Here is a 20,146-nt window from a genome sequence, read left to right on the forward strand (position 1 = left end):
AAACAAACCCAAAAATACATTTTTTTGAAATACAAATTTGGAAATAATTCAAAAAACAAACCCAAAAATAAATTCTTTTGACAAACAAAGTTGGGAAAAAAAATTTTCAATAAACAAACCTGAAAATAAATTATTTTATAAAACAAGTTTGGAATAAAACAAATTAATTCAAAAAACAAACCCAAAAAATAAATTACTGAGAAAAACGAAGTTGGGGAAAATTTTTTTTAAAAAAAACCTCAAAAATATATTACTCAGAAAAACGGAGGGTTGAAAAAATTTTTTTTTTTTAAAAAAACAGCCCCAAAAATAAATTAGTCAGAAAAAGGGAGAGTTGAAAAAAAATAATTAAAAAAACAGCCCCCCTTTTTTTTATTTTTAATGTGAATGCAATACACTTCCGTACAATGGCGTTCATCCGTTGTTTTTTTTTTTTTTTTTTTTTTTGCTTCAAAAGGCTCAAAATTAAATATATTTAAATAAAAATATTATAAAAACAATAAATTAAAGCCACCGTTGAGGCATGTTTGCTGCTTTGAATGTTTACTCGTTGCGACCATGCATTCCCAAAGTGAGGTGTGCGAGTTCTGATGTTATCGGAGTGAAAGCGTTCCATTCATATGGTTACGTAGCATCCCCGCAATTGAACCCTTCCGGTCGGATCAGAATCAAAAGTTTGCGTATTTGCCTTCTGTTTCGGCGTCACTATGTAAAGGCGAGACCATTCCGCGACACAGTTGGGGTAGGGGGCAGTGCATATTTACAGGGCGACAGAGAATGATGCACTTTGACCCCAGCAAGCTCCCTCAGCCCGGAAAAAAATATGCCCGCCCACTCGAAGCAATGGCATTTTTCTTTTGTTCAAAAAGGGACAAAAATTGAAACATTCAACATATTTAATTTAAAACTATTATTAAAACAGTAAATTAAAGCCCACATTCCGCCATATTTGCTGTTTTTAATGTTTAGTAGCACCGCAGCGCACGCCCAACGTGACGTGTACAAGTGCTGACGTTAATGGCGCGGTCTCGCACCGCGGGAGCCTTTGATATGCATCCCAAGGAAGCCCCCCTCAATCCCCCGCAATCCGATTCTTCCACTTTGGAGGCAGGATTCAGAATTTTTCGTCTTCGCCTTCCATCTTCGCCGACACCATATGCACGTGAGGCGAGTCCGCTACTCAATCATTGCGTGTTTGTGTCGCAGAGTTGCATGTAAACTGCCTCTTAGTGTCGCAGTGTCCCCATGTCATTGTCACCATGTAAACGGCTCATAAGGGTGTGGGAGTTTGAGTGAAACGCGAGTAAAAAGCATGTTGAAAGTAATGATCATTTGTTTTTTTGTTTTTCTCTGTGTACTTTATTTTCATTATTTGTGTTATAGTTTTGTGATCTGTCCATGTACATTTCAACATTATATTTGTGAAACTGTTATTGCTGAGGGGACGGTGAACGCACCAAAGTTGTTAAAAAGATATATAAATAAAAGTTTACCTCACAGTTAATGTTTGCACGTTTTAAAAAAGTATTTAAAAAAAAAAAAAAAAAACACCCCAAAACACACACAAAAGGCTCTGGACCTTAAAACTTTGCATGACTTATTAATTTTATTCTAGTTTCTTTTTTTGTATTAAAAATACATTGCTGATAATTATTGTTTTTAATGTGCTTATATCGCTCAAATAGGTACCTAATTAATTCTGTTCTGAGTAAAATTATAATATTTATCATTGAAAAACTCCACTTTTAGCATACAAAAAAATTATTAAAGGTTCATGGTTATCAGGCCGGCCGGCTCAACCAATCAGGTGTCCCGTTTTTTTTTTTTTTTTCTTTTTTTAAGGAGTTCATACATTCATTTTCCATGCCGCTTTTCCTCACGAGGGTCGCGGAGTTTTTTTAAGGAGTTGGTAACCCTAATTATCACACCATTAACTATAGTTGCGAAAAAATCTTAAAAGGTGAGAATTGGACTCCGACACGTTTCATTCACGGATCGGATCGAGCTAACCTAATATTTTTGATTCATTAACCATACGTTAGGCCTCGTCATTCAAGGCGTACGATTTTGCTCGCGCACCGTGCACTACCGAAATGTATTTTGGTGAGGTTGCCTTTACAGCGCCCATCGTTTTGTTTTTTTGTTTTTTTGTTTTTTTAATTTAAATCATCAGATTGGCATTGCTAATGTTTGATTTTGGGTCTAAATTCGTAAGTGACAGCTGTTTTGCCTGTTTACAAATTCATCACAACTTCTGAGTTGACAGCATTCTGTACACATGCACAAAATGTAAAATGGTTTATATGGGCTGAAGCATCAGAAGAATGCTGAGTCGTACCTGAGTGCAATTATCCACATTTTTACACCAGGAAGTCAAAATAGTCTTCAGGTTTGCCATTGTGCGCGAAATTAATTTATTTATTATTTTATAAGCTTGGAACACCAACAGAATAATCCACGAATGTGTGCAAGAGGAGCTTGCTAGGAGGCTTCGCACATATTCAGAGGTATTTTGGATTGCAGAGTCTGCTAAAAAATAGAAATGGACTCCGGTGTCTAGATCTATTCTTTTAGCAACGTCCAATGCCTTTAATCCACACATGAAAGGCAAAGAAAAGCAGTAGCCTCCATCTAGCCTCGCCACGTTTTCCCCCAAAGAATAACATAACAAGTGAATAACCAACTGAAATCAAACATGTTGTCCAAGGACAATTTAGCTGCCCAATGACACGCCTGACATAAACTAACGGAACACTGCAATACAACTGCAACAACACTACGGAATTTGTGAGTATTACTTAGAATTGACCATTTCCAGGGTGTTCGTTTTGTTTCTGAGTAAAAATAAATCAAGCAAATAGTGTCAAATCATTTTAGTTTACCAGATATACACAATATACACATGAAATAATTTAAAAATAATATTGATTTAAGAGGGGCTTGCAAAAAACTTGAATTTGTGTGTCCTTTTTGTGTGCATCCCTAACCATAAAATCAATAAATCTCTACTGCATTGCATTTGATTGGTTTACAAAAGTGCCTCCAAATTTGTGGACTCATTTATTCATCAACAAAACTTATTTTGGGAGGTTTAATAAAGTTACACAGTTTGACATGTTAACAGAACATATGGACATTTTGCGCCAGGATGTAATACACAACGAAATGGGTAATTTTGGATAGGAGTGGCACTCTAAGTGCCATCATGACTCATGCATTTACTCGTAGGGTGTACCAGAAAATAATGACGAGAAATATTTCTCCTTTGTTTCTTTGTGCAGGTACTGCAATGTCTTCACCACAGTCGGAACTAGACGGTAGCAGTGCCATATTGGACGACAAAGAAGACTCATACTTCAATGAAATAAGAAACTTCATCAGCAACGCAGGCCAGAGTCAAACATCACCGGACCCCTCTGAAGAAGGGTATATAAACATCTACTTTTTATGAACTCTACACTTTGCATTTGTCTGACTTCAAGATCCACAAAAAATTGGTCAACAGCTGTCTGTTTCTCTTACACTTGCATTTTACTAATCATCCCAGTCCATCTTACTAATTGCATACTGTTCAGAGAGCAATCATGTGTATCAACATTCAAGGAGATCCCATCTCTTTCATGCATTAAATCAGGTGATGTGTCTGTGCTTACAAGTTCGTCTGCGCTTTATGCAAATACATTCTTGAAGCCATGATCAGGTCAGATAGCAGTTGTGCAATCTGCTCAGCTCTCTGAGTTTGTTTTCACGCGCCTCACGGTGGTGCGATCACAGGCCCGATTGTTGGGCCAGATAGAGATCTCGTAGACTGCTCGATGATTGGCCTCCAAGAGCGGCAGCAGGCCTCGGAGGAGGATGGGAAGAGAAGCCCAAATGGGGAGTGCGGCAGTTAACCACATCTGGAACCAGCATGTCGGCCTACAGGAAGACGGTAGAGGGGGTGGGGTCACAAGGTCGGCCTGTGTTTCCTTTCAAAATGGTGTGCTTCTGACTGCTTCTGATAGATACTTTATCCCCAGCAAATTACCACGTTTGAAAGCATAATTAGCGAATCTGTTTTCTTAATCACAGAGCTCTTGCTGGCTCTTCAAGCGTCACTATTCTGAGCCGTGTGAGCTCAACACAGCACAAAAACCACCTTGTCAGTCCCACATTCACTCTGCCTCAATGTAGGCTCTCTCTAACACACGACTACAAACTCAGCAACATTTGATTATACACGATTTATTTCTGCACAGCGCACACACTTAAATGTATTCCCATCAAACCAGGCATTGTATGATTTTGCCGATGTGTGTAATTTTCCTCTCTATTCCTTTCACCCAGAGTTCTTTGCGCAGGATTTTTAAGTATCTGACGAAAGACATCTCTGTGCTTAATTAGTGAATCAGTCTCAATGTCGTTCCAGGTGATTTAGCAAATGATGGTTTCCTGTGGCACTGAGACACAAGGAAAAATTAAGGCTCTGGCAGTTTAGATAGCTGGTTCTCGTTCTCTCCACAGGGATAGTAGAATGGATCGCTTGGCAATGCACTCATAATTCAACTTGCAAATGGACTGTCAGCTAAATATTTTGCCAATTCAATGATTACTAGATAGTAGTAAAGATAAACAAGATGAGGGGCTGAGCACTCCACTTAAGTGCTGCAATGATGAAGTTGGTGCTGCTTTACCCAAATGGGCCCTGCGGCCTCGATGACAAACGAGATTCCTCTTTTGCTCTATCACAGCTGCCATGCCCAATTATAGCCATTGTTTTTGCGGATGTTAGGAACACAGGACTGTGACAAGAACATCGAGGCAAACAAGCGGTCGTGGTGGACTATTTCTTTATTTCATAAATCTCATGTATTTTTGTTCTGCAGTGTCAATGGCACAGACTTTGAAGAAAAGAATCTACTGATGGCCAGGCATGGGTCACATGACTTGGAAGACGAGGAAGCAGACGAGCTTGCTGCTGATGAAGAAAGGGAAGAGCTCAGTAACACTCTAATTAAACCCCAAGAAAAGCTGTCGCCCTGCAATATTAGTGATGACATCATACAAGATGAAATGGAATTCAGTCAGGCAAATGACTTGAGCCAGAATTGCAAAATCTCCCCGAAGAGGTAAATCTGACACCAAAATGTACCTGTGACCCTTTTTTCATCTAAATTGGCTGAAATGGAGCTAAGTATTTTTAATTTGTTTCTAGGTATAAGGATGAGGAAGAGCCAAGTGGCTACTCTGCCTTGGATCAGATTCGTCACTTTTCAGATATCAACAAGCTGGAGGAGAGTGAATTGAGCGATGGGGAGGGTGATGAAGAACATCAATCGTTTGCCCCAACCTCTCTCAACGAAGCAGTAAAACAGCCTCTCTTTAGGAAATCAAAGTCACAGGTAAGGTAAAATTTCATAAGTAAATACAACATATTGGAACCTGTAATTCCACATAATACTGAATTCCATTCTAACAGGCTGATCAACCTGTTATCTATTTGTATCGAATTTTTTAAAAAATGTACTAACAATTTTAAGTAACATTGCCACTGTTATACATTGATAAAATTATTGCAATTGTTAACCCTTCGATGGGAATTGTGCCCAATTTGCTTCTGAATAGGGTTGTTTCACAGTAAGACTTAAAGGCTACTAAACACAGCTTTATTTTAATGTACGTTTCATGTTTAATTGTGGGTTCATGTTTTATCACATTAGCCATATTGAACTAAGAAGCCAGGACTAAGATATACAGTACTATACAATGGCATAGGTTTGCATAGGGACATAACACTAGCAACTTTTCAGGATGCTTAAATCGTCCCCACCATCTTTTAAGCAACTTTATTTGCATTATACAATGAGTTCAGTTATCAAGGTAATTTAGATTGTCTTCACATATTTTGTAAGGATAGAATTGACCCTACCATTATTAAATGAATTTCTTTCACTTTGTTCAGACTTTCACTGACACTATTTTTTTCCTCAAACACAAGTTCATTTGGCTGATGACTGGTTAAATTCCCTTGTTTTCAATGTAAATCTACTAGAAATAAGTGAAATTATCTACCAGTGCTTCAATTATTTTTTACTCAGATTTCTTGAAATAAGATTATTTCAAGCTAGCTATTTTTCTTAACACACTTATTTTAAACAAAAAGTGAGTATATTTAATCTTAAAAAAAAAAAAAAAAAAAAACGTTTTTTTCTTGTTCTAAGTTCAAGAAATTGATCTTGTTCAAAACATTATTTGAAAGCATTTTTCTCTCTTGAATTTGGTGAAAAATAACCAACCTTTAGATGTATGGGCTTAATAAGAACAAATGGTAATATTTACCTAAGGTAAAGTGAAAAAAAATACTAGTTAACTAGTCTTTAACACTTCACACAAGTTGAAGAAAATGATTTGACTAGATTTAAGAACAAATATCAGATTAAGACATTATGAATTTGCAGTGTGAAAGAAAGTACAAGCCAGATTTATTTTTGCATTGATCATTTAGCCTATCAATTAATTACCGGTAGGTTCATATTGGTGAGAAATGTAGCCTTGACCCCCGTTCACCCAATCCGTTTGGTCTCATTAATGTCCCATCCCCAGCAAAAAGTGTACATGCAGGTTATGCTGTTATATCATCCCTACCAATATTGAGACTAAACCTACGCCCTACATACGTAGCATGTACCATTGTCAAATTAAGGTCAATTTCCAGTTCAACAGTAAACATCACACTTTTCCCCTTATATCACTCTTCAGTGTTGGCAGCACAAAATAACATCAATCACAAGCCTATGCATACTGGTGGTCAGGACCAGGATTTTTGTGATTTTAGAAGCATTTTTTCTGAAAACGTTTTATCAAATTTCTAATTCCAGAGCTTTTAATTCTTGAAGTACTTGAGGTACTTAAGACTTACAGTGAGGAGCAGAAGTATTTGCACCTTTTGTGATTTTGCAAGTTCACCCACTTCAAATTTCAATCATAGATGCATTTCCACTCATAGAGACGTAATCTAAAAAAATCCAGAAATCATACTGTATGATTTTTTAAAAATAATTTATTTGAAATTTACTTGAGTTCATAAGTATTTGTACCCCCTGAGAATCAGCAATAATTATAACACTCAAAGAGTTTTCAGTCTATTAAAAAAAGTCCACCTTGACCCCATGAGTAACCACCCACCCACCACCTCACAGATATAACAGCTTTATAAACAAGTTTCAATGAACTACGACCAACCGAAAGAATGCATACGAGGTTTTCTGATCCTTGCAACGTTACGTCACAATATGTACATCACCCTAATACAATTCCCCATGACAGCCATAAAATCTGAAAATAGAAGCTTGGACTGAAAGGATTGATGTGTGCGTATAGATTCCTGGAGTATATCTACCAAAATTCATTCTGATCCATCCATGAAAAACGGCAATTTTAGTTGTTGTTGACTAACAACAACAAAAAAGTGAATGACCCAACGCCAGGTGGACTAAAAAGCTCATTTACACAAGATAATAATCATTTAAGACGATATATTTTTTATTGAAAGTACAGCACACCTTCAAGTCAAATTCTTTCTGAAATTGTCAATCAAAACTGATCTGTGCCATTTTTGTATCTGGCAACTGAGTGATTTTTTTCATCATTTTCCCTTCACAGGCGTATGCCATGATGTTGTCTTTGGCTGAAAAGGAAAGTCTCCACCCCTCCACCCATACCACGGCTTCCATGTGGCACAGTCTGGCTCGGGCTGCTGCTGAATCCAGTGCCCTCCAGTCCCTCAGCCATGTATGATGACACCCGCGTTCACCTTTTATGTCCCCTATATATACACTGACTCATGGAATTGGGAGCCCATTGCAAGGGCGCTCTTCCCCCTCAATGTCTTCGAAGTGACTGCAAAGCAGAATCACGGCCCTTCTGACTGCTAAGTGGAGCGCCTTGGACACAAAGCAGGGTCCCTTCCTAGCCCAGCCCAGAACACCTGAAATTTTTGAGAGAAAAACATCCCTCTGAGACCTTAAAATGGAATTCATAATATGGCACCTCACAGGATGACACCATTGTGGTGGGAATAATAAATCTAAAGTAATAATAGTGGTATTTATTCTCTTCATTTGCACACCAAAGGCAGCTGGTGGACTTGGAAATTGTGCTGATATATCTTTGATAGACTGCATTCACTGCCCAATTCACATAAAGCAGGGTGAATAATTTGGAGTTGCTTGTGTCTGAAAGACAAGTAGGTCTAACAGTAACATTAAGACTGTCTTTAATGACATAACGTATATATATCCAAACTGTATTGGAATTCAAACCGCTGGGTTCCACGTGTTGCTTGTAAAAAACAAACAAACACACAAACAAACAAACAAAACAATGCACTTAATGTAATGAAGGGTGGTAGCAACTTGGTTCCGATAACTCCATATGATCAACGTTCTCATACAAATAAATCGAGCTAGTACCCTCTCTGTACTCACAGTGTGTCTGCACAATCATTGCACTGTACACAATTGTCGACCGACCATTCTGTACTGTGCTCCATCCTGCCCATCTCGCTATCTGTGAAAGGTTATAAATAGATTGTCATTTCAGTGGATGAAAAGAAAACAATGTTTTTACTGAGATAAGTAGCCAGTGCTGAAGTTAAATGTTGTTCTGTAAAGGGCATTCGTCTTTTTTCCACACTATTAAATTCATTCTAGTCAACCAACAATACCACTAAATAGCCTGAATGCTAGTTGTTATTGGCTCCATTCTTGTGTATATCAGTCATCTTAGACAATCATGTTTTTGTTTTATTTCCTATTTTTTTTGTTGATGTTGTCGGTGTTGGTCTTGTTGTTTGCTGTTGTATGTTGAGAATTGTATTTATTTCTTGGCAAACTGTAGTTTGTTTACTAAATAGCACTGCTCTAAGCCCGGGTGACGGCAAATTTCTCTCCGGGACGAACCCAGACTTCATTGGGGATTGTAGATTCCATTTTAAATGCCACATAGTATTAAACATACACGTACTCCTTATTCTTTTAATGGAACTGGTTGACGAATAGATATTAGGTCTTTATTTTAATGATGATTTATTGATTTAATTATACAAAAAATGAACAGTTTTTAAAAAATTTTTTTTAAAAAACAGTACACAGAATGAAATCAGTGAACAATAAAAACAACCCAGGTATCATTTGTTCGAAAGCGCATGATTGGTCTGCTAAAATTTATGTTGACATTTTCTACGGTTGTCTGCAAGTTTGTGTGGCGTTCAGTTCTTGTTGAGCCCTTGTGCCAAACTTTTAAAACAAAATAAAAATAACTTAAACAGACTGCTCTTATGTATTCTCCCATTTTAAGGGACCACATTTTTTCTTTTTGTCCTTGTTTATAATCAATTTTGAAAAGTAATCAGCAAGTTGAGGTACTTTTATTTTAATGCTTTTTACGACGTAACTGTTATGCATTTCAATTCAAATAATGTGGGAGGAACAACTAAATAAAGGACTCCAATGTGGATTGATATGTCTTTCTTCCTCTCGTTATTCTGCCACAGACATTTTACTCATTCATTTGAAACCTCCCTCCCAGCACCCCTTCTCATGCCCATAATTAGGGCACCAACATAATTTTCTACACATACATCAGAGAACCACCTGGTGCGTTCTTCTGGTACTCCCATGGCTTCCAAATGCAAACGAGAGCCTGAACTCTTGCTCCTTTTATTTTATTTTATCCGCGGGCATCAGCTTTCATAGAGGGGCTAGAAGGCCAGAGTGGGTTTGAATGTGGTAGTGGGAGCGGAGGCAGGAATGTGTCCTCTTTATTTGTGTCTGTTTGTGGGGCATGATGGATGAGGTGGGTAGATGTGATGACCTGGCTCATCGCTCAAACGCTCAATAAGCGTCCGATCCAGTGCGGAAGGGCCTCCCGTCACCCTTTTCTGTCACTGCTGCCAGCCGACGTGGGCGGACATTGTGGCCGTGAAGGTTTGGAGGTCTTTGCGGCTCCATTGTCCGCAGGGTTACTCATGAAGGAGGGTGCGGGGTCGGGTGAATTGGGCATGACCGTCTCGATATCTAAGTAGCGCTGACTCCCCATATTTACAGTGCTCTTGGTACTCTAATGGATGAGGAGTTTTCTTAGGGGCTGTCATCACCCCTCTGAGCTTCGCGGGGCGTCCACCTTTGATGAGGTCGTGGGGGGTCAGGCATTGTTGATGAGGTCGGCGTGGGTCGTACAGCTTTGATGAGGTCAGCTGCAGTGGTGGTGCAAGCCAGCTTCATAATGGAGTGGCCATGACAATGCTCCAGAGTGAGACTTTTGCCACCTGTGCTAGCAATGACCACATGAATCGATTCATCAACAAGCAAAGCTCTCAACAATATATTATGTTGTGGTACTGTATTAATGTGTGCTTTTTGTTCATTATGCTTTCATGCAGAGGTGGGTACAGTAGCCAAAAACTTTACTCAAATAAGAGAAGCGTTACTTCTAAATAATATTACTCAAGTAAAAGTAAAAGTACTCATCCAAAAATTTACTCAAGTACAAGTAAAAAAAAAAGTATTTGGTGAAAGGAATACTCAAGTAATCAGTAACATTGTGAGTAACTGCTTACAATGTCTTTTTTTTCTTTTTTTTAATGATGGTATATTTTTTTCCCCAGCACAACTTCATCTTTATGAACTGTTACTATTAAACTGTACTATACCCCAGTGGTCCCCAACCTTTTTTGCACTGCAGACCTGTGTCATAGGGGCCGTTTTTTCACGGACAGGCAAGGTGTGGCAGACAATTACAGTAAATTATAAAATAACACGACAGGGCTAAAAACAAAAATTAAGTGCAGGGAAAACGTAACTTGTTTAACAGCGGCCTCTCCTAAAACTTGATGGCAAATATTCTTGGTCGCAGGCACGTTGAGTTCTTCTACAGTCGTAAAAGGTTTCTTGGCTTTAGCAAATCGGTCCGCCACGAGGTATGATGCTCTCAGTGCATACGCATTTTTTTTTATCTCGTTTGCCAGCTTTTAGCCTCATATTATGCAGAATGGACTTCGTTGTAGGCTCTTATTCTGGCTCAGCAGGTGGCCTTTTCCCCGTAAAAAACCTGTTAAGATGTCGCCACCCGCAACACACTGCCAACGGCAGCTTACTGTTTACAGTGACTGACACCGGGCTGCTATAGACAAGTTTCCTGAGTGAAAATTGGGCGGCGCCATCTTGGATGTTTTCTGCTACAGACTTCCGGTTTAGACAGAACACCATGAATTGTGACTGAAGTAGTTTTAAAGTGCCAAATCAAACCAGAGGAACCCACGGAATCTCCAAAAATGGATTCAGCACGACTTAAATAAGACTCCGGGACTTTCTGTACCTGCTTGGTTATGTGAACTCCTGAAAACGCCCATATACGTATATGCTTGGAAGTGGAATGTTTTGAACAGCGTCCAGCTTCAAAGCGTCAGTGTGTATCTACCTCGCCATACGCTTTGGGTCGAAACCAGTAGCAGATTAAAGATTTGGCTCACAGCTTTAACCCTAAATGATCCACCTTATGGATCACGTTTCTTCATATCACTTCGTTGATCTTTCGTGGACCAAATTCTACCAAACTGTGTAGCCTGTGTCAACATTGGGTGTAGATTGATACGCCGGCCACTTGAGTGACCAAAATGAGGGGAAATTACAAATAATATTACAGTTGCAGATTGCAGAAGTACTGACATGGATTTTGTTGTTACATGAAAATAATATAATGTAATTTTCATCTAGTTAGGGGATAGTTATTAGGGGATAGTATTATATGCTCATTGCACATTTACATATAAAGACAAATAGTATGTCATCATTTTTTCTGCAGATATTGATCACATTAAAACTTTTGGACAACATGATTCCATTTCTTGTTTTATTTAAAAGAATTGGCTCATGTGTAAAACAGGTAATTAAATCACAATTTATAAATTAAAAAATATTAACGAAGGTGGACCATAAATCGAGCCTTCCATCATCAAGGTAGAATGCACGTAGTCTCGATATATGTCCATCAACGTAAGTGTTGTTCTGAGGCACATGAAGTTGTCTTCCCTTGCCTAACAGCGTTTTCCACCTGTAAACAAATGAACAAAAAACATGGAACATGTGAATTTATGCATTTAGGGTAATAAGCTTGGTGTATGACTTGTAATAGATGAATGTTTTCCAATTTTTTTATTGTTAACGCTAATGCAAAGCTAATGATGTCTCAGCGGTGACACAACACACAGATTTATAGTCAAATTGAACCTAATTGTACCTTTTATTGCTTTATGGTGGCACTGTCTTGGTTCCACATCTGCCATCATGAACACTAAATTCCTGTATTCTTGTATTAGGACACATTTAACTGGATGCTTCAGAAGTTTTCAGGTCCCTGATTGTGTTTCCATCCACTGCCATTAAATCAATAAATTACAAAACTATTTTGGTTGTGGTGACTCAGCCATTTCTTCATGTTGCCCTCCCATGTCGTGATGATGGCAGATAGATGCAACATTTCCAAATGGTCCTTTTTGAGATATTTTTGATGAGTAATGCCACTCCAGCTCCACTATTGTTTTGGTTAGAGAAAGTGTCAAACGGAAGTCGCTAGCAGAGATGCAGAAGTAAAGCGGAATTACCCCGGAAACTCGTCTTAGATGTGCAAAGTGGAGAAAAAAAAACATTGTTACCGCTAAATGCTATAATCAAGTCCTGTGTTTATTGTTGCGACATCTCATTGGTGAAACACGTAGCGCTACTGTCGGCATCTCTGGCAAAAATAATGTCAATACGTAGAATAAAGAGGAAAAATGTAACGACTCTAGTGTAGCCTAAAGTAGGAGAGTAAAAGTAGTGCTTCTTCTCCAAGTAAAAGTAAAAAGTATTGTATGGTAAAACTACTCTAAGAATTACATTTTTCCATGAAACTATTCAAGTAAATGTAACGGAGTAAATGTTACGAGTTGCTTTTATGGCATCTGATATTGTGTGTGCGTGTGGGTGTGCGTGTGTGTGTTACTTGAAGGGGGTTTATTCTCAGTTCTAGAGATCTTTCAGGTTTCCTATTTAGGTTTATTTTCTTTGCTTACATTCTATAGCCTTCAAAAGGCAAAAATTATTAGTATCTTAAATTTCAAGTCAAAAGTGTACGAGTTATTTTCAGTATAAACCAATGACAATATAAACATCTTGGTTGAAGACAATTAAAATGTACAAGTACAATGATGAAATTATGAAAATTTAAGTTTTCAAAATAAAATAGGTGTAAGGTAAAATAAGTTTAAATCCTGTTTATTTTTTTGAGGTCGAAAATTTGATTTTTGTTCACTTTGCTGCAATTTGACTTAGAAAACTATGCTGCCTTCTAAATGTGTGTGTGTGGCACTGGTAGAATATCACAAATTAAAAATTGACAAGGGTTAAAATGGCTACTGCCCCCAAGTGGCATAAAGTGAGTAAATTCAAATTATTTATTGATTGGGAGGGCAGGTATAGTTTATGTCACTTTAATACATAACCCTATATTCTGTATTTCAAGTATCACATATGGTGTGAAATTGCAATATTGTTTCACTTAAACGCGGGAATGGATTGGGAGGAAACTTTGCCGCCCAATATTGCCCGTATTTCCAGTCCTTGTGAAATTGACTATGTCAGTTATTAATGAAACATGCTCCTAACAAATGCTCACCTCCTTTAAATTTACACACAATGTAAAGAATGAATAGAAATGTGTGCACCATGATTCTGTGTAGCAATATTTTGTGGACAACAGTGTGACAGAAAGCGTTTGTTACTTACAAAAAAAAAAGGTACTCACATTTTTGTTTCTAAAAAAATACATTTTACTTAAGAAATAAATTTCTTTTTTTCCCATGCGTAACTTGGGGTAATATTACCTTGTTAATGTAGTGTGGTTGAAAATAATTCATAAACCTTTAAATATTTGTGTTCAGCACATACCATCCTTGTTATGCTGGCTTTTTAGCATCATTAAGGTAAAGTTTCTCATTAAAGCCAGAGTGCTGTCACCTTTTACACAGTATTGTGTGTTTAGGTTTAAGGGAGTCTGTTATCACAAATATGATATGCCAATAGAACACAGTATGTCTAGACAGGTGGGCACAATGGGAGCACTCTTGTGACTCGACCCACTCAGCTAAAAGGGCATCTGGCACACCCTCATGTTCAAATCCATCATTCAGGCTGTAGTTTAACTCCTGAACAACCCCATCCCCTTTTTTCCCATCCTCTCTTCCTTTCTTCTGCTGTTGGTCCAGTCAGTCGTCCCTGTGTGGCATGTAAGTAAAACATACATCATGCCCCTAGTGGGAGGGGCCATCGCAGTTGGCAGCTCTCACGCTGATTGACTTGGCAAACATGATGACTCAAGCGCTGGGGGAAACCATTTCAGAGTGGGCATAAGCTAAGTGGAAGGAACGACAGTTGAGGGAACTTGTTGGCAGACAAGGGAGTAGTGGGTTTGTGTGGTGAATTCCGTAAATATCACTTAGTGAAGTGAATATATGTACATTATTAATTGTGTAATCATGTAATTCTTCTTTTTTTTTCTCTTTTGCATCACTTTTTTCTGGCAGAAAGCAGCAGTGTTAGGTTGCTCTGTAAAATAAACCTATTTAGTCACTATTACATAAGGGTGTAACGGTACATGTATTTGTATTGAACCGTTTCGGTATGTGGTGCTCGGTTCGGAACGGTGGCGTTCCGAACGAGTTTCTGACGTAATGTAACCCTTACTTTTCGAAGCTGTGAGTCGATCGGGTTACATTTTCTTTGTGTAGATTATATCTACTCCGTCTTCTTTACTATAATGATGACCAACACGGTAGGACAGTATAACCCAGAAACATCAATGGTGCGACAACGTGGCCGCCGCGAGAACGCAGTGAAACACGGGCTATAAAGTCAATCAGCCAATGCACACCAGTCGCAGTGCGGCCGCATGTTAAACGCGTCCCAGAAGTGGCTCAACACGACGTACGCGGAAAGAATGGAAGAGTTTATTATTTGACGCGAGACACGACCATCCTGCATCAACACTATTACCGGTAGCTAGGATCGGGTAGACCGGAAGTCACTCGTGTAAAAATACGGTGGATCCGGTCGATTTTCAACCTAATATGCAATCGTAACCCACTTTTTGAGTCCATCAAATCTCTTGAGCGGTAGATCGGGGCACAGTGGGCTTGTCTTTGTTCATTTACTGCTGTTTTCTGCCACGGCCAAGTGTTCAATACAAAACCCTCCTACCACAACAAAACAAGTAGGAGCTAATATTCACATTGCAACAAAAGTTATACAACATAAAATATACAATATAAATGAATACTACATCACATTTGTAAAATATAAACACATAATAAAATAAATTATAGCCCATTTAAATAAAATAAATTGTAAATGAGCAAAAACATCTGTAATTAAATAATAAGACTTATCCACAGATCAAGCTTACATAATTAAATTTATTAATTTCTGTGTGGTGCTTCAACTTGAGAAAATCCACCAATAAAGCTTTTGAAAACCATTCATAAGAAAAAAAAAGATTCATTGATGCATTTCTTTTGTTAAATACATGTTAAAATCTTTGCCATTGGGATTGCTTTTCTCTTTAGCACAGGACTTCTTTTTTCTTCTTTCTTTCAGAAAGAAAGCTGACCAATACGCTGGGTCTGAAAGGCAAATTGTTGTTGGGTTATCTTTAAATACCCGCTACTTTTTGAGCAGAATTCTAGCTTTGTATAGGCTAATGTTCCTATTGTTGAAAGCACAAAGGTGTGTAATAAACAACTAGCACATTTATATTTTGCATTTTGTTTTCTTACTGTACCAAAAATGAACCGAACCGTGACCTCAAAACCGAGGTACGTACCGAACCAGGATTTTTGTGTACCGTTACACCCCTACTATTACAGTCATTTTTGCCATTGATGAACTCTCAAAAATGCTCAATAAATACATTATACAATGACACCCCGGAGTTGTTTCGTTCACCGTACAAGTATTTTGAGCTGCTATTTTTTTCATGACCCAAGTCTTTTTTCCCTCAAAGCCACAGTAAGTGTGTTTACATGGGTCCAAAAATTCTATTTATAATCTATTAATTTATAATGATCGAAAGGCCAATACGATTAAAAATGTCTCATGTAAACACCTTAGCCAAGCGTTGCACATTACGTTGATCGCAATCGACCAGTCGATCGCAACGCTAGTGTGGTAGCACGCGGCATAAAAAAAATATATATATATATATATATATATATATATATATATATATATATATATATATATATATATATATATATATTTAATAATATAATAATAATTTAATAATGTTTATGTAAAACATTTAAATGCCAGTTGCATAGTTAATTATGTTGTGTGAGCAACATAACCTCATATGTTGCTCACACAACATAACTAACCCTTTAACACTGAACACGTCGGCAGCGACAAAATTACGCATATCATCTTTAAAGCCTCGTCACGCTGTAATTTCGTCACCCATGTGCTGCTGGTCTCATTTGAAAGTGCGGACGTTGAGGCTACGCCCATTTTTACTTGAAGTCAATCGACCAAGTCAAACGGGAGATAATGTCATTTGAGTTTTATAGTTTTATTGCCATCATAAATAAGCGTTAAAACGCTGCATGGACCATGTGTTTTTGTCCATATTTCTATCATTTCTAGTCCTTTTCAAAACCGAAACCACCACAAAAGACTACATTTCCCAGGAGCTATTGTGAGGTCAGGAAGGACAGACGTAATGTGAACATTTTTAATAAATTGCCGAGCGAGGCGCCAACTAAGGAAAGAGAGGCATGTGAAGCAACGGCAGGTTGGATTGAGCAAGCGACTTTGAAACATACGGAATGAATCGAGAACTAAATTATCGCAAGCTAATGCATTATTTCATTAACTCGAGGACAAGGATAGAAGAGATTTGTTGTTGTTTTCTTCAGACGAGTCGGCGAGCGAGACAAGTGACAAGCTGACAGCAGTGCTGGCTGTGTGACGTAGTTTTATGACGTGGCCCTTTGACCTGTTCAAGGGGGAACTGAGTGGCATGCTTGAAAAAATTGAACTGAACTAGTTTATTGTCAATATTTTTGAAACTTTTTTTCAATGGTATATTAATTTTTTTTTTCACTATCAATTTTTTTAACGTGTATACACATAGATGTGTGTGTTCGAGAAGCTTGATTGCGTGTATATACTTCCGTAATTCCCCAAATATAACGCTCACTTTTTTTCCGATAATGCACTTGTAAAATCATGGGTGCGCGTTATACACAGATACAGGAATGGAGACAGAAAGATTCATCCTTATTCATGTTCCAGTGTCAGCATGGGCCAGCACAATATTACCTGATCCGAACGACAGTGATGTAATAATCAACTTTCATGTTGTAAATAATTGTTTTCATGATAATATTTTTCACATCTAATAAAATTAAAATGCTTTTGTTGTCCTATTTGTCTAATTACATTTTTCTCACCTTGTTATCGCAACATGCCGGCTTATTGACACGGCCATGTTGTCTTGAAGAGAACATATAAGGCAATCCCTTTCGTATAAATTGTTACCAATCTCCAGTGTTGGTAAGTTGTGGTGCTTTCAACTCCGGACCATGGTCGGGAGTGGGCCGGCGATTTACGTGGCTTGTTCATCGTCGGTTTGTCTGGTGCTTCCTAGTGAGGTGTATAAAAACACTTAGATGTGTTGGATGGCTTTGCGGGATACTTTATGTTTTTTTTTTTTAAATAAAACCAGTGGGGGGCACAGCTGATTGGCACCGCGTTCTCCACGCAATTCTCTGCAAAACCTGCTCTCTGTCTCCCCCTTTGTGCTCCCGCTTCTTCCACGCTAAATTGGCAATGCCGTTCATATTCAAATGAGACAGCAGCCCCTATGGGATGCCGGTAACAAAATGCTGACCACTTTGTGAAAATTATTATACTGTGAGCAATTTTGCCACAGAAAATGGTGCTAAAATTAGGGTGCGCTTTATACACGAGCACAAGAATTTTCCCGAAACTTTACAGGTAAATTTCAGGTGCGCATTATACACTGGTGTACGATATATTTGGGGAATTACGGTATATACTATTGATAAGGTGATGGGTACAATGCCTAACCTCACAAAGGTATCCTCCAAACCATTTTTGTGTTGGATGATATACCGTGAGGAAAATAGGTATTTGAACATCCTACGATTTTGCAAGTTCTCCCACTTAGAAATGATCGGTGGGTTTGAAATTTTCATGGTAGGTGCTTGTTCACTGTGTGAGACAATCTAAAGAGAAAAAAAAGTCCAGGAATCACAGTTAATGATTTTTTAATATTTAATATTTGGTACAGTAGCCTTTTATTACAATAACATAGGTCACTGCAGCAGGGATTTTGCACCACTGTTACACACAGATCTCTAGATCAATAGTTAGCTCTGATTGGTTCAAATGCACATGTTTCTGGGACAAAAAAAAAAAAGCTTGTTGAATTATTTCGATAAAAAAGGGCAATGCTACGGAAAATTGATCAGATCTTTAAGAGAAAGGAAAGAGTTGAAGAGGCTAATTTGATTTTATTTGTTCTGATGGGGAGGTTCAGAACATCCTCCATGTTATAATACTTGACCCTAGAATTAATGAAGAGAAAATTCAGTTGTTGTTTTTTTTTTTATTATTATTATTATTTTAAACCTTTATGCGGTCCTTAAACCTAATATAATAACATTTTAAAACTTTTTTTTTTTTTTAATTAATTGGTATATACCGGTATGTTCTCTAATTTGTATCATGATGATACATTAAGCATTACACACAGTTCTCATGGTAAAACAAATAGAACTAAAGTGAGATGGAACACAATAAGATTTTAAACAAAATATTTTACTGCAATGAGTTGCAGAAATGCTTGTTTCAAATGTGATGAATTTGGCAACATAGTCAATGAGCACTTTGGACGTATTTCTGTTCATTTACCAAGGTTAGGCTACTTATTTTTTTTCCTTATAATTAATAAAAAAGTCAATGTTTGCGTCATCTTAAAAATATATTCAATTTCACTGTGCATAATGTAAGTCATTTGAACTTATTTTTTTAATGAATGTTACTTTTTTAATGATAAAGTATAAGTCAATGTTTACACTATTTTCAATTTTAATGTAGATCTTATATATTTTCTTAAGTAGTTCAAATTGAGGTTATGCATTTAAATGTTCAAAAATATGGGAAAATGAAAATGAGGAGATGAAGGATGGGTTACCGTATGATGTTTTTGATAACTGTTATTTTGCACATCATTGAAAAAAACATTTTTTTTTTTAATGAAAATCAGTTTCTCATGTATGCCTTTTTACAGTAAGTATAATGCATCCTAATGCATATGTTACCTGTTGTGTTTTATTGTGTGTTATAGGTATAACTGCCAAAAGCAGTTTTCTTTGCATTTCTTTGGTTTTTGGAGGTTTGACCCCCCTGCCCTTCCTCCCGCCCAAAGAAAAAAAAATGTGGCTCGGTGGCGACCTTTACGTCAGGGAGTCCCAGCAAGAAATTCTAGCCACTTTCACCCCTGGAGCTAAAGTGTAACAACTTCAAGTACAGAATGTGTACACTTTAAGCATATTAGTTTATATGTACTTATATGTGCTTAAGTAGCAAAAGTGTGCTTTATTTCTATTATGTGTACATTGTAAATTAATTGTTAGTGTCTTTAAAGTATATATGTATTATACTTTTGTTATAGATTTACAGCAGTAATAATATACTTACTTGTAATTTTTATGTATACTTTATCATAACTTTCCTATTGTAGCATCTCAAATCCTATTCATGTAATACGATTGATTTCAATCGGATTGAGGAAAACTACTCATATAAACGTACCCATCCATCCATTATCTTCCGCTTAATCCTGGATTGGTCGCGGAAGCAGCAGTTTAAGCAGGGAAGCCCAGTCTTCCCTCTCCCCAGCCACTTCAACCAGCTCCTCTGGCGGGATCCCAAGGCGTTCCCAGGTCAGCCGAGAGACATAGTCTCTTCAGCTTGTCCTGGGTCGCATCAGTGGGACACGCCCGGAACACCTCTCCAGGGAGGAGTCCAGGAGGCATCTGAACAAGATG

The 20,146-nt window shown here is 37.7% G+C and overlaps 1 protein-coding gene across 8 annotated transcripts in view; it reads left to right on the forward strand.

Annotated features, from left to right (window-relative positions):
* LOC130917454 (histone-lysine N-methyltransferase MECOM) overlaps positions 1-9,589 on the forward strand; it is a 97,155-nt gene extending 87,566 nt beyond the window's left edge. For 7 of the 8 annotated variants that reach the window (XM_057838859.1, XM_057838860.1, XM_057838862.1 and 4 more), the window contains exons 14-17: positions 3,282-3,426; positions 4,866-5,108; positions 5,195-5,381; positions 7,642-9,589. In XM_057838859.1, coding sequence (XP_057694842.1) covers positions 3,282-3,426; positions 4,866-5,108; positions 5,195-5,381; positions 7,642-7,776 — 710 coding nt within the window. In that variant the 3' untranslated portion in view covers positions 7,777-9,589. The remainder of the gene's footprint in view (positions 1-3,281; positions 3,427-4,865; positions 5,109-5,194; positions 5,382-7,641) is intronic. The other variant, XM_057838863.1, reaches the window with a different exon arrangement.
* The last annotated feature ends 10,557 nt before the right edge of the window (positions 9,590-20,146 follow it).

Source organism: Corythoichthys intestinalis, chromosome 6 (assembly GCF_030265065.1).
Source record: "Corythoichthys intestinalis isolate RoL2023-P3 chromosome 6, ASM3026506v1, whole genome shotgun sequence".
Lineage (NCBI taxonomy): Eukaryota > Metazoa > Chordata > Actinopteri > Syngnathiformes > Syngnathidae > Corythoichthys > Corythoichthys intestinalis.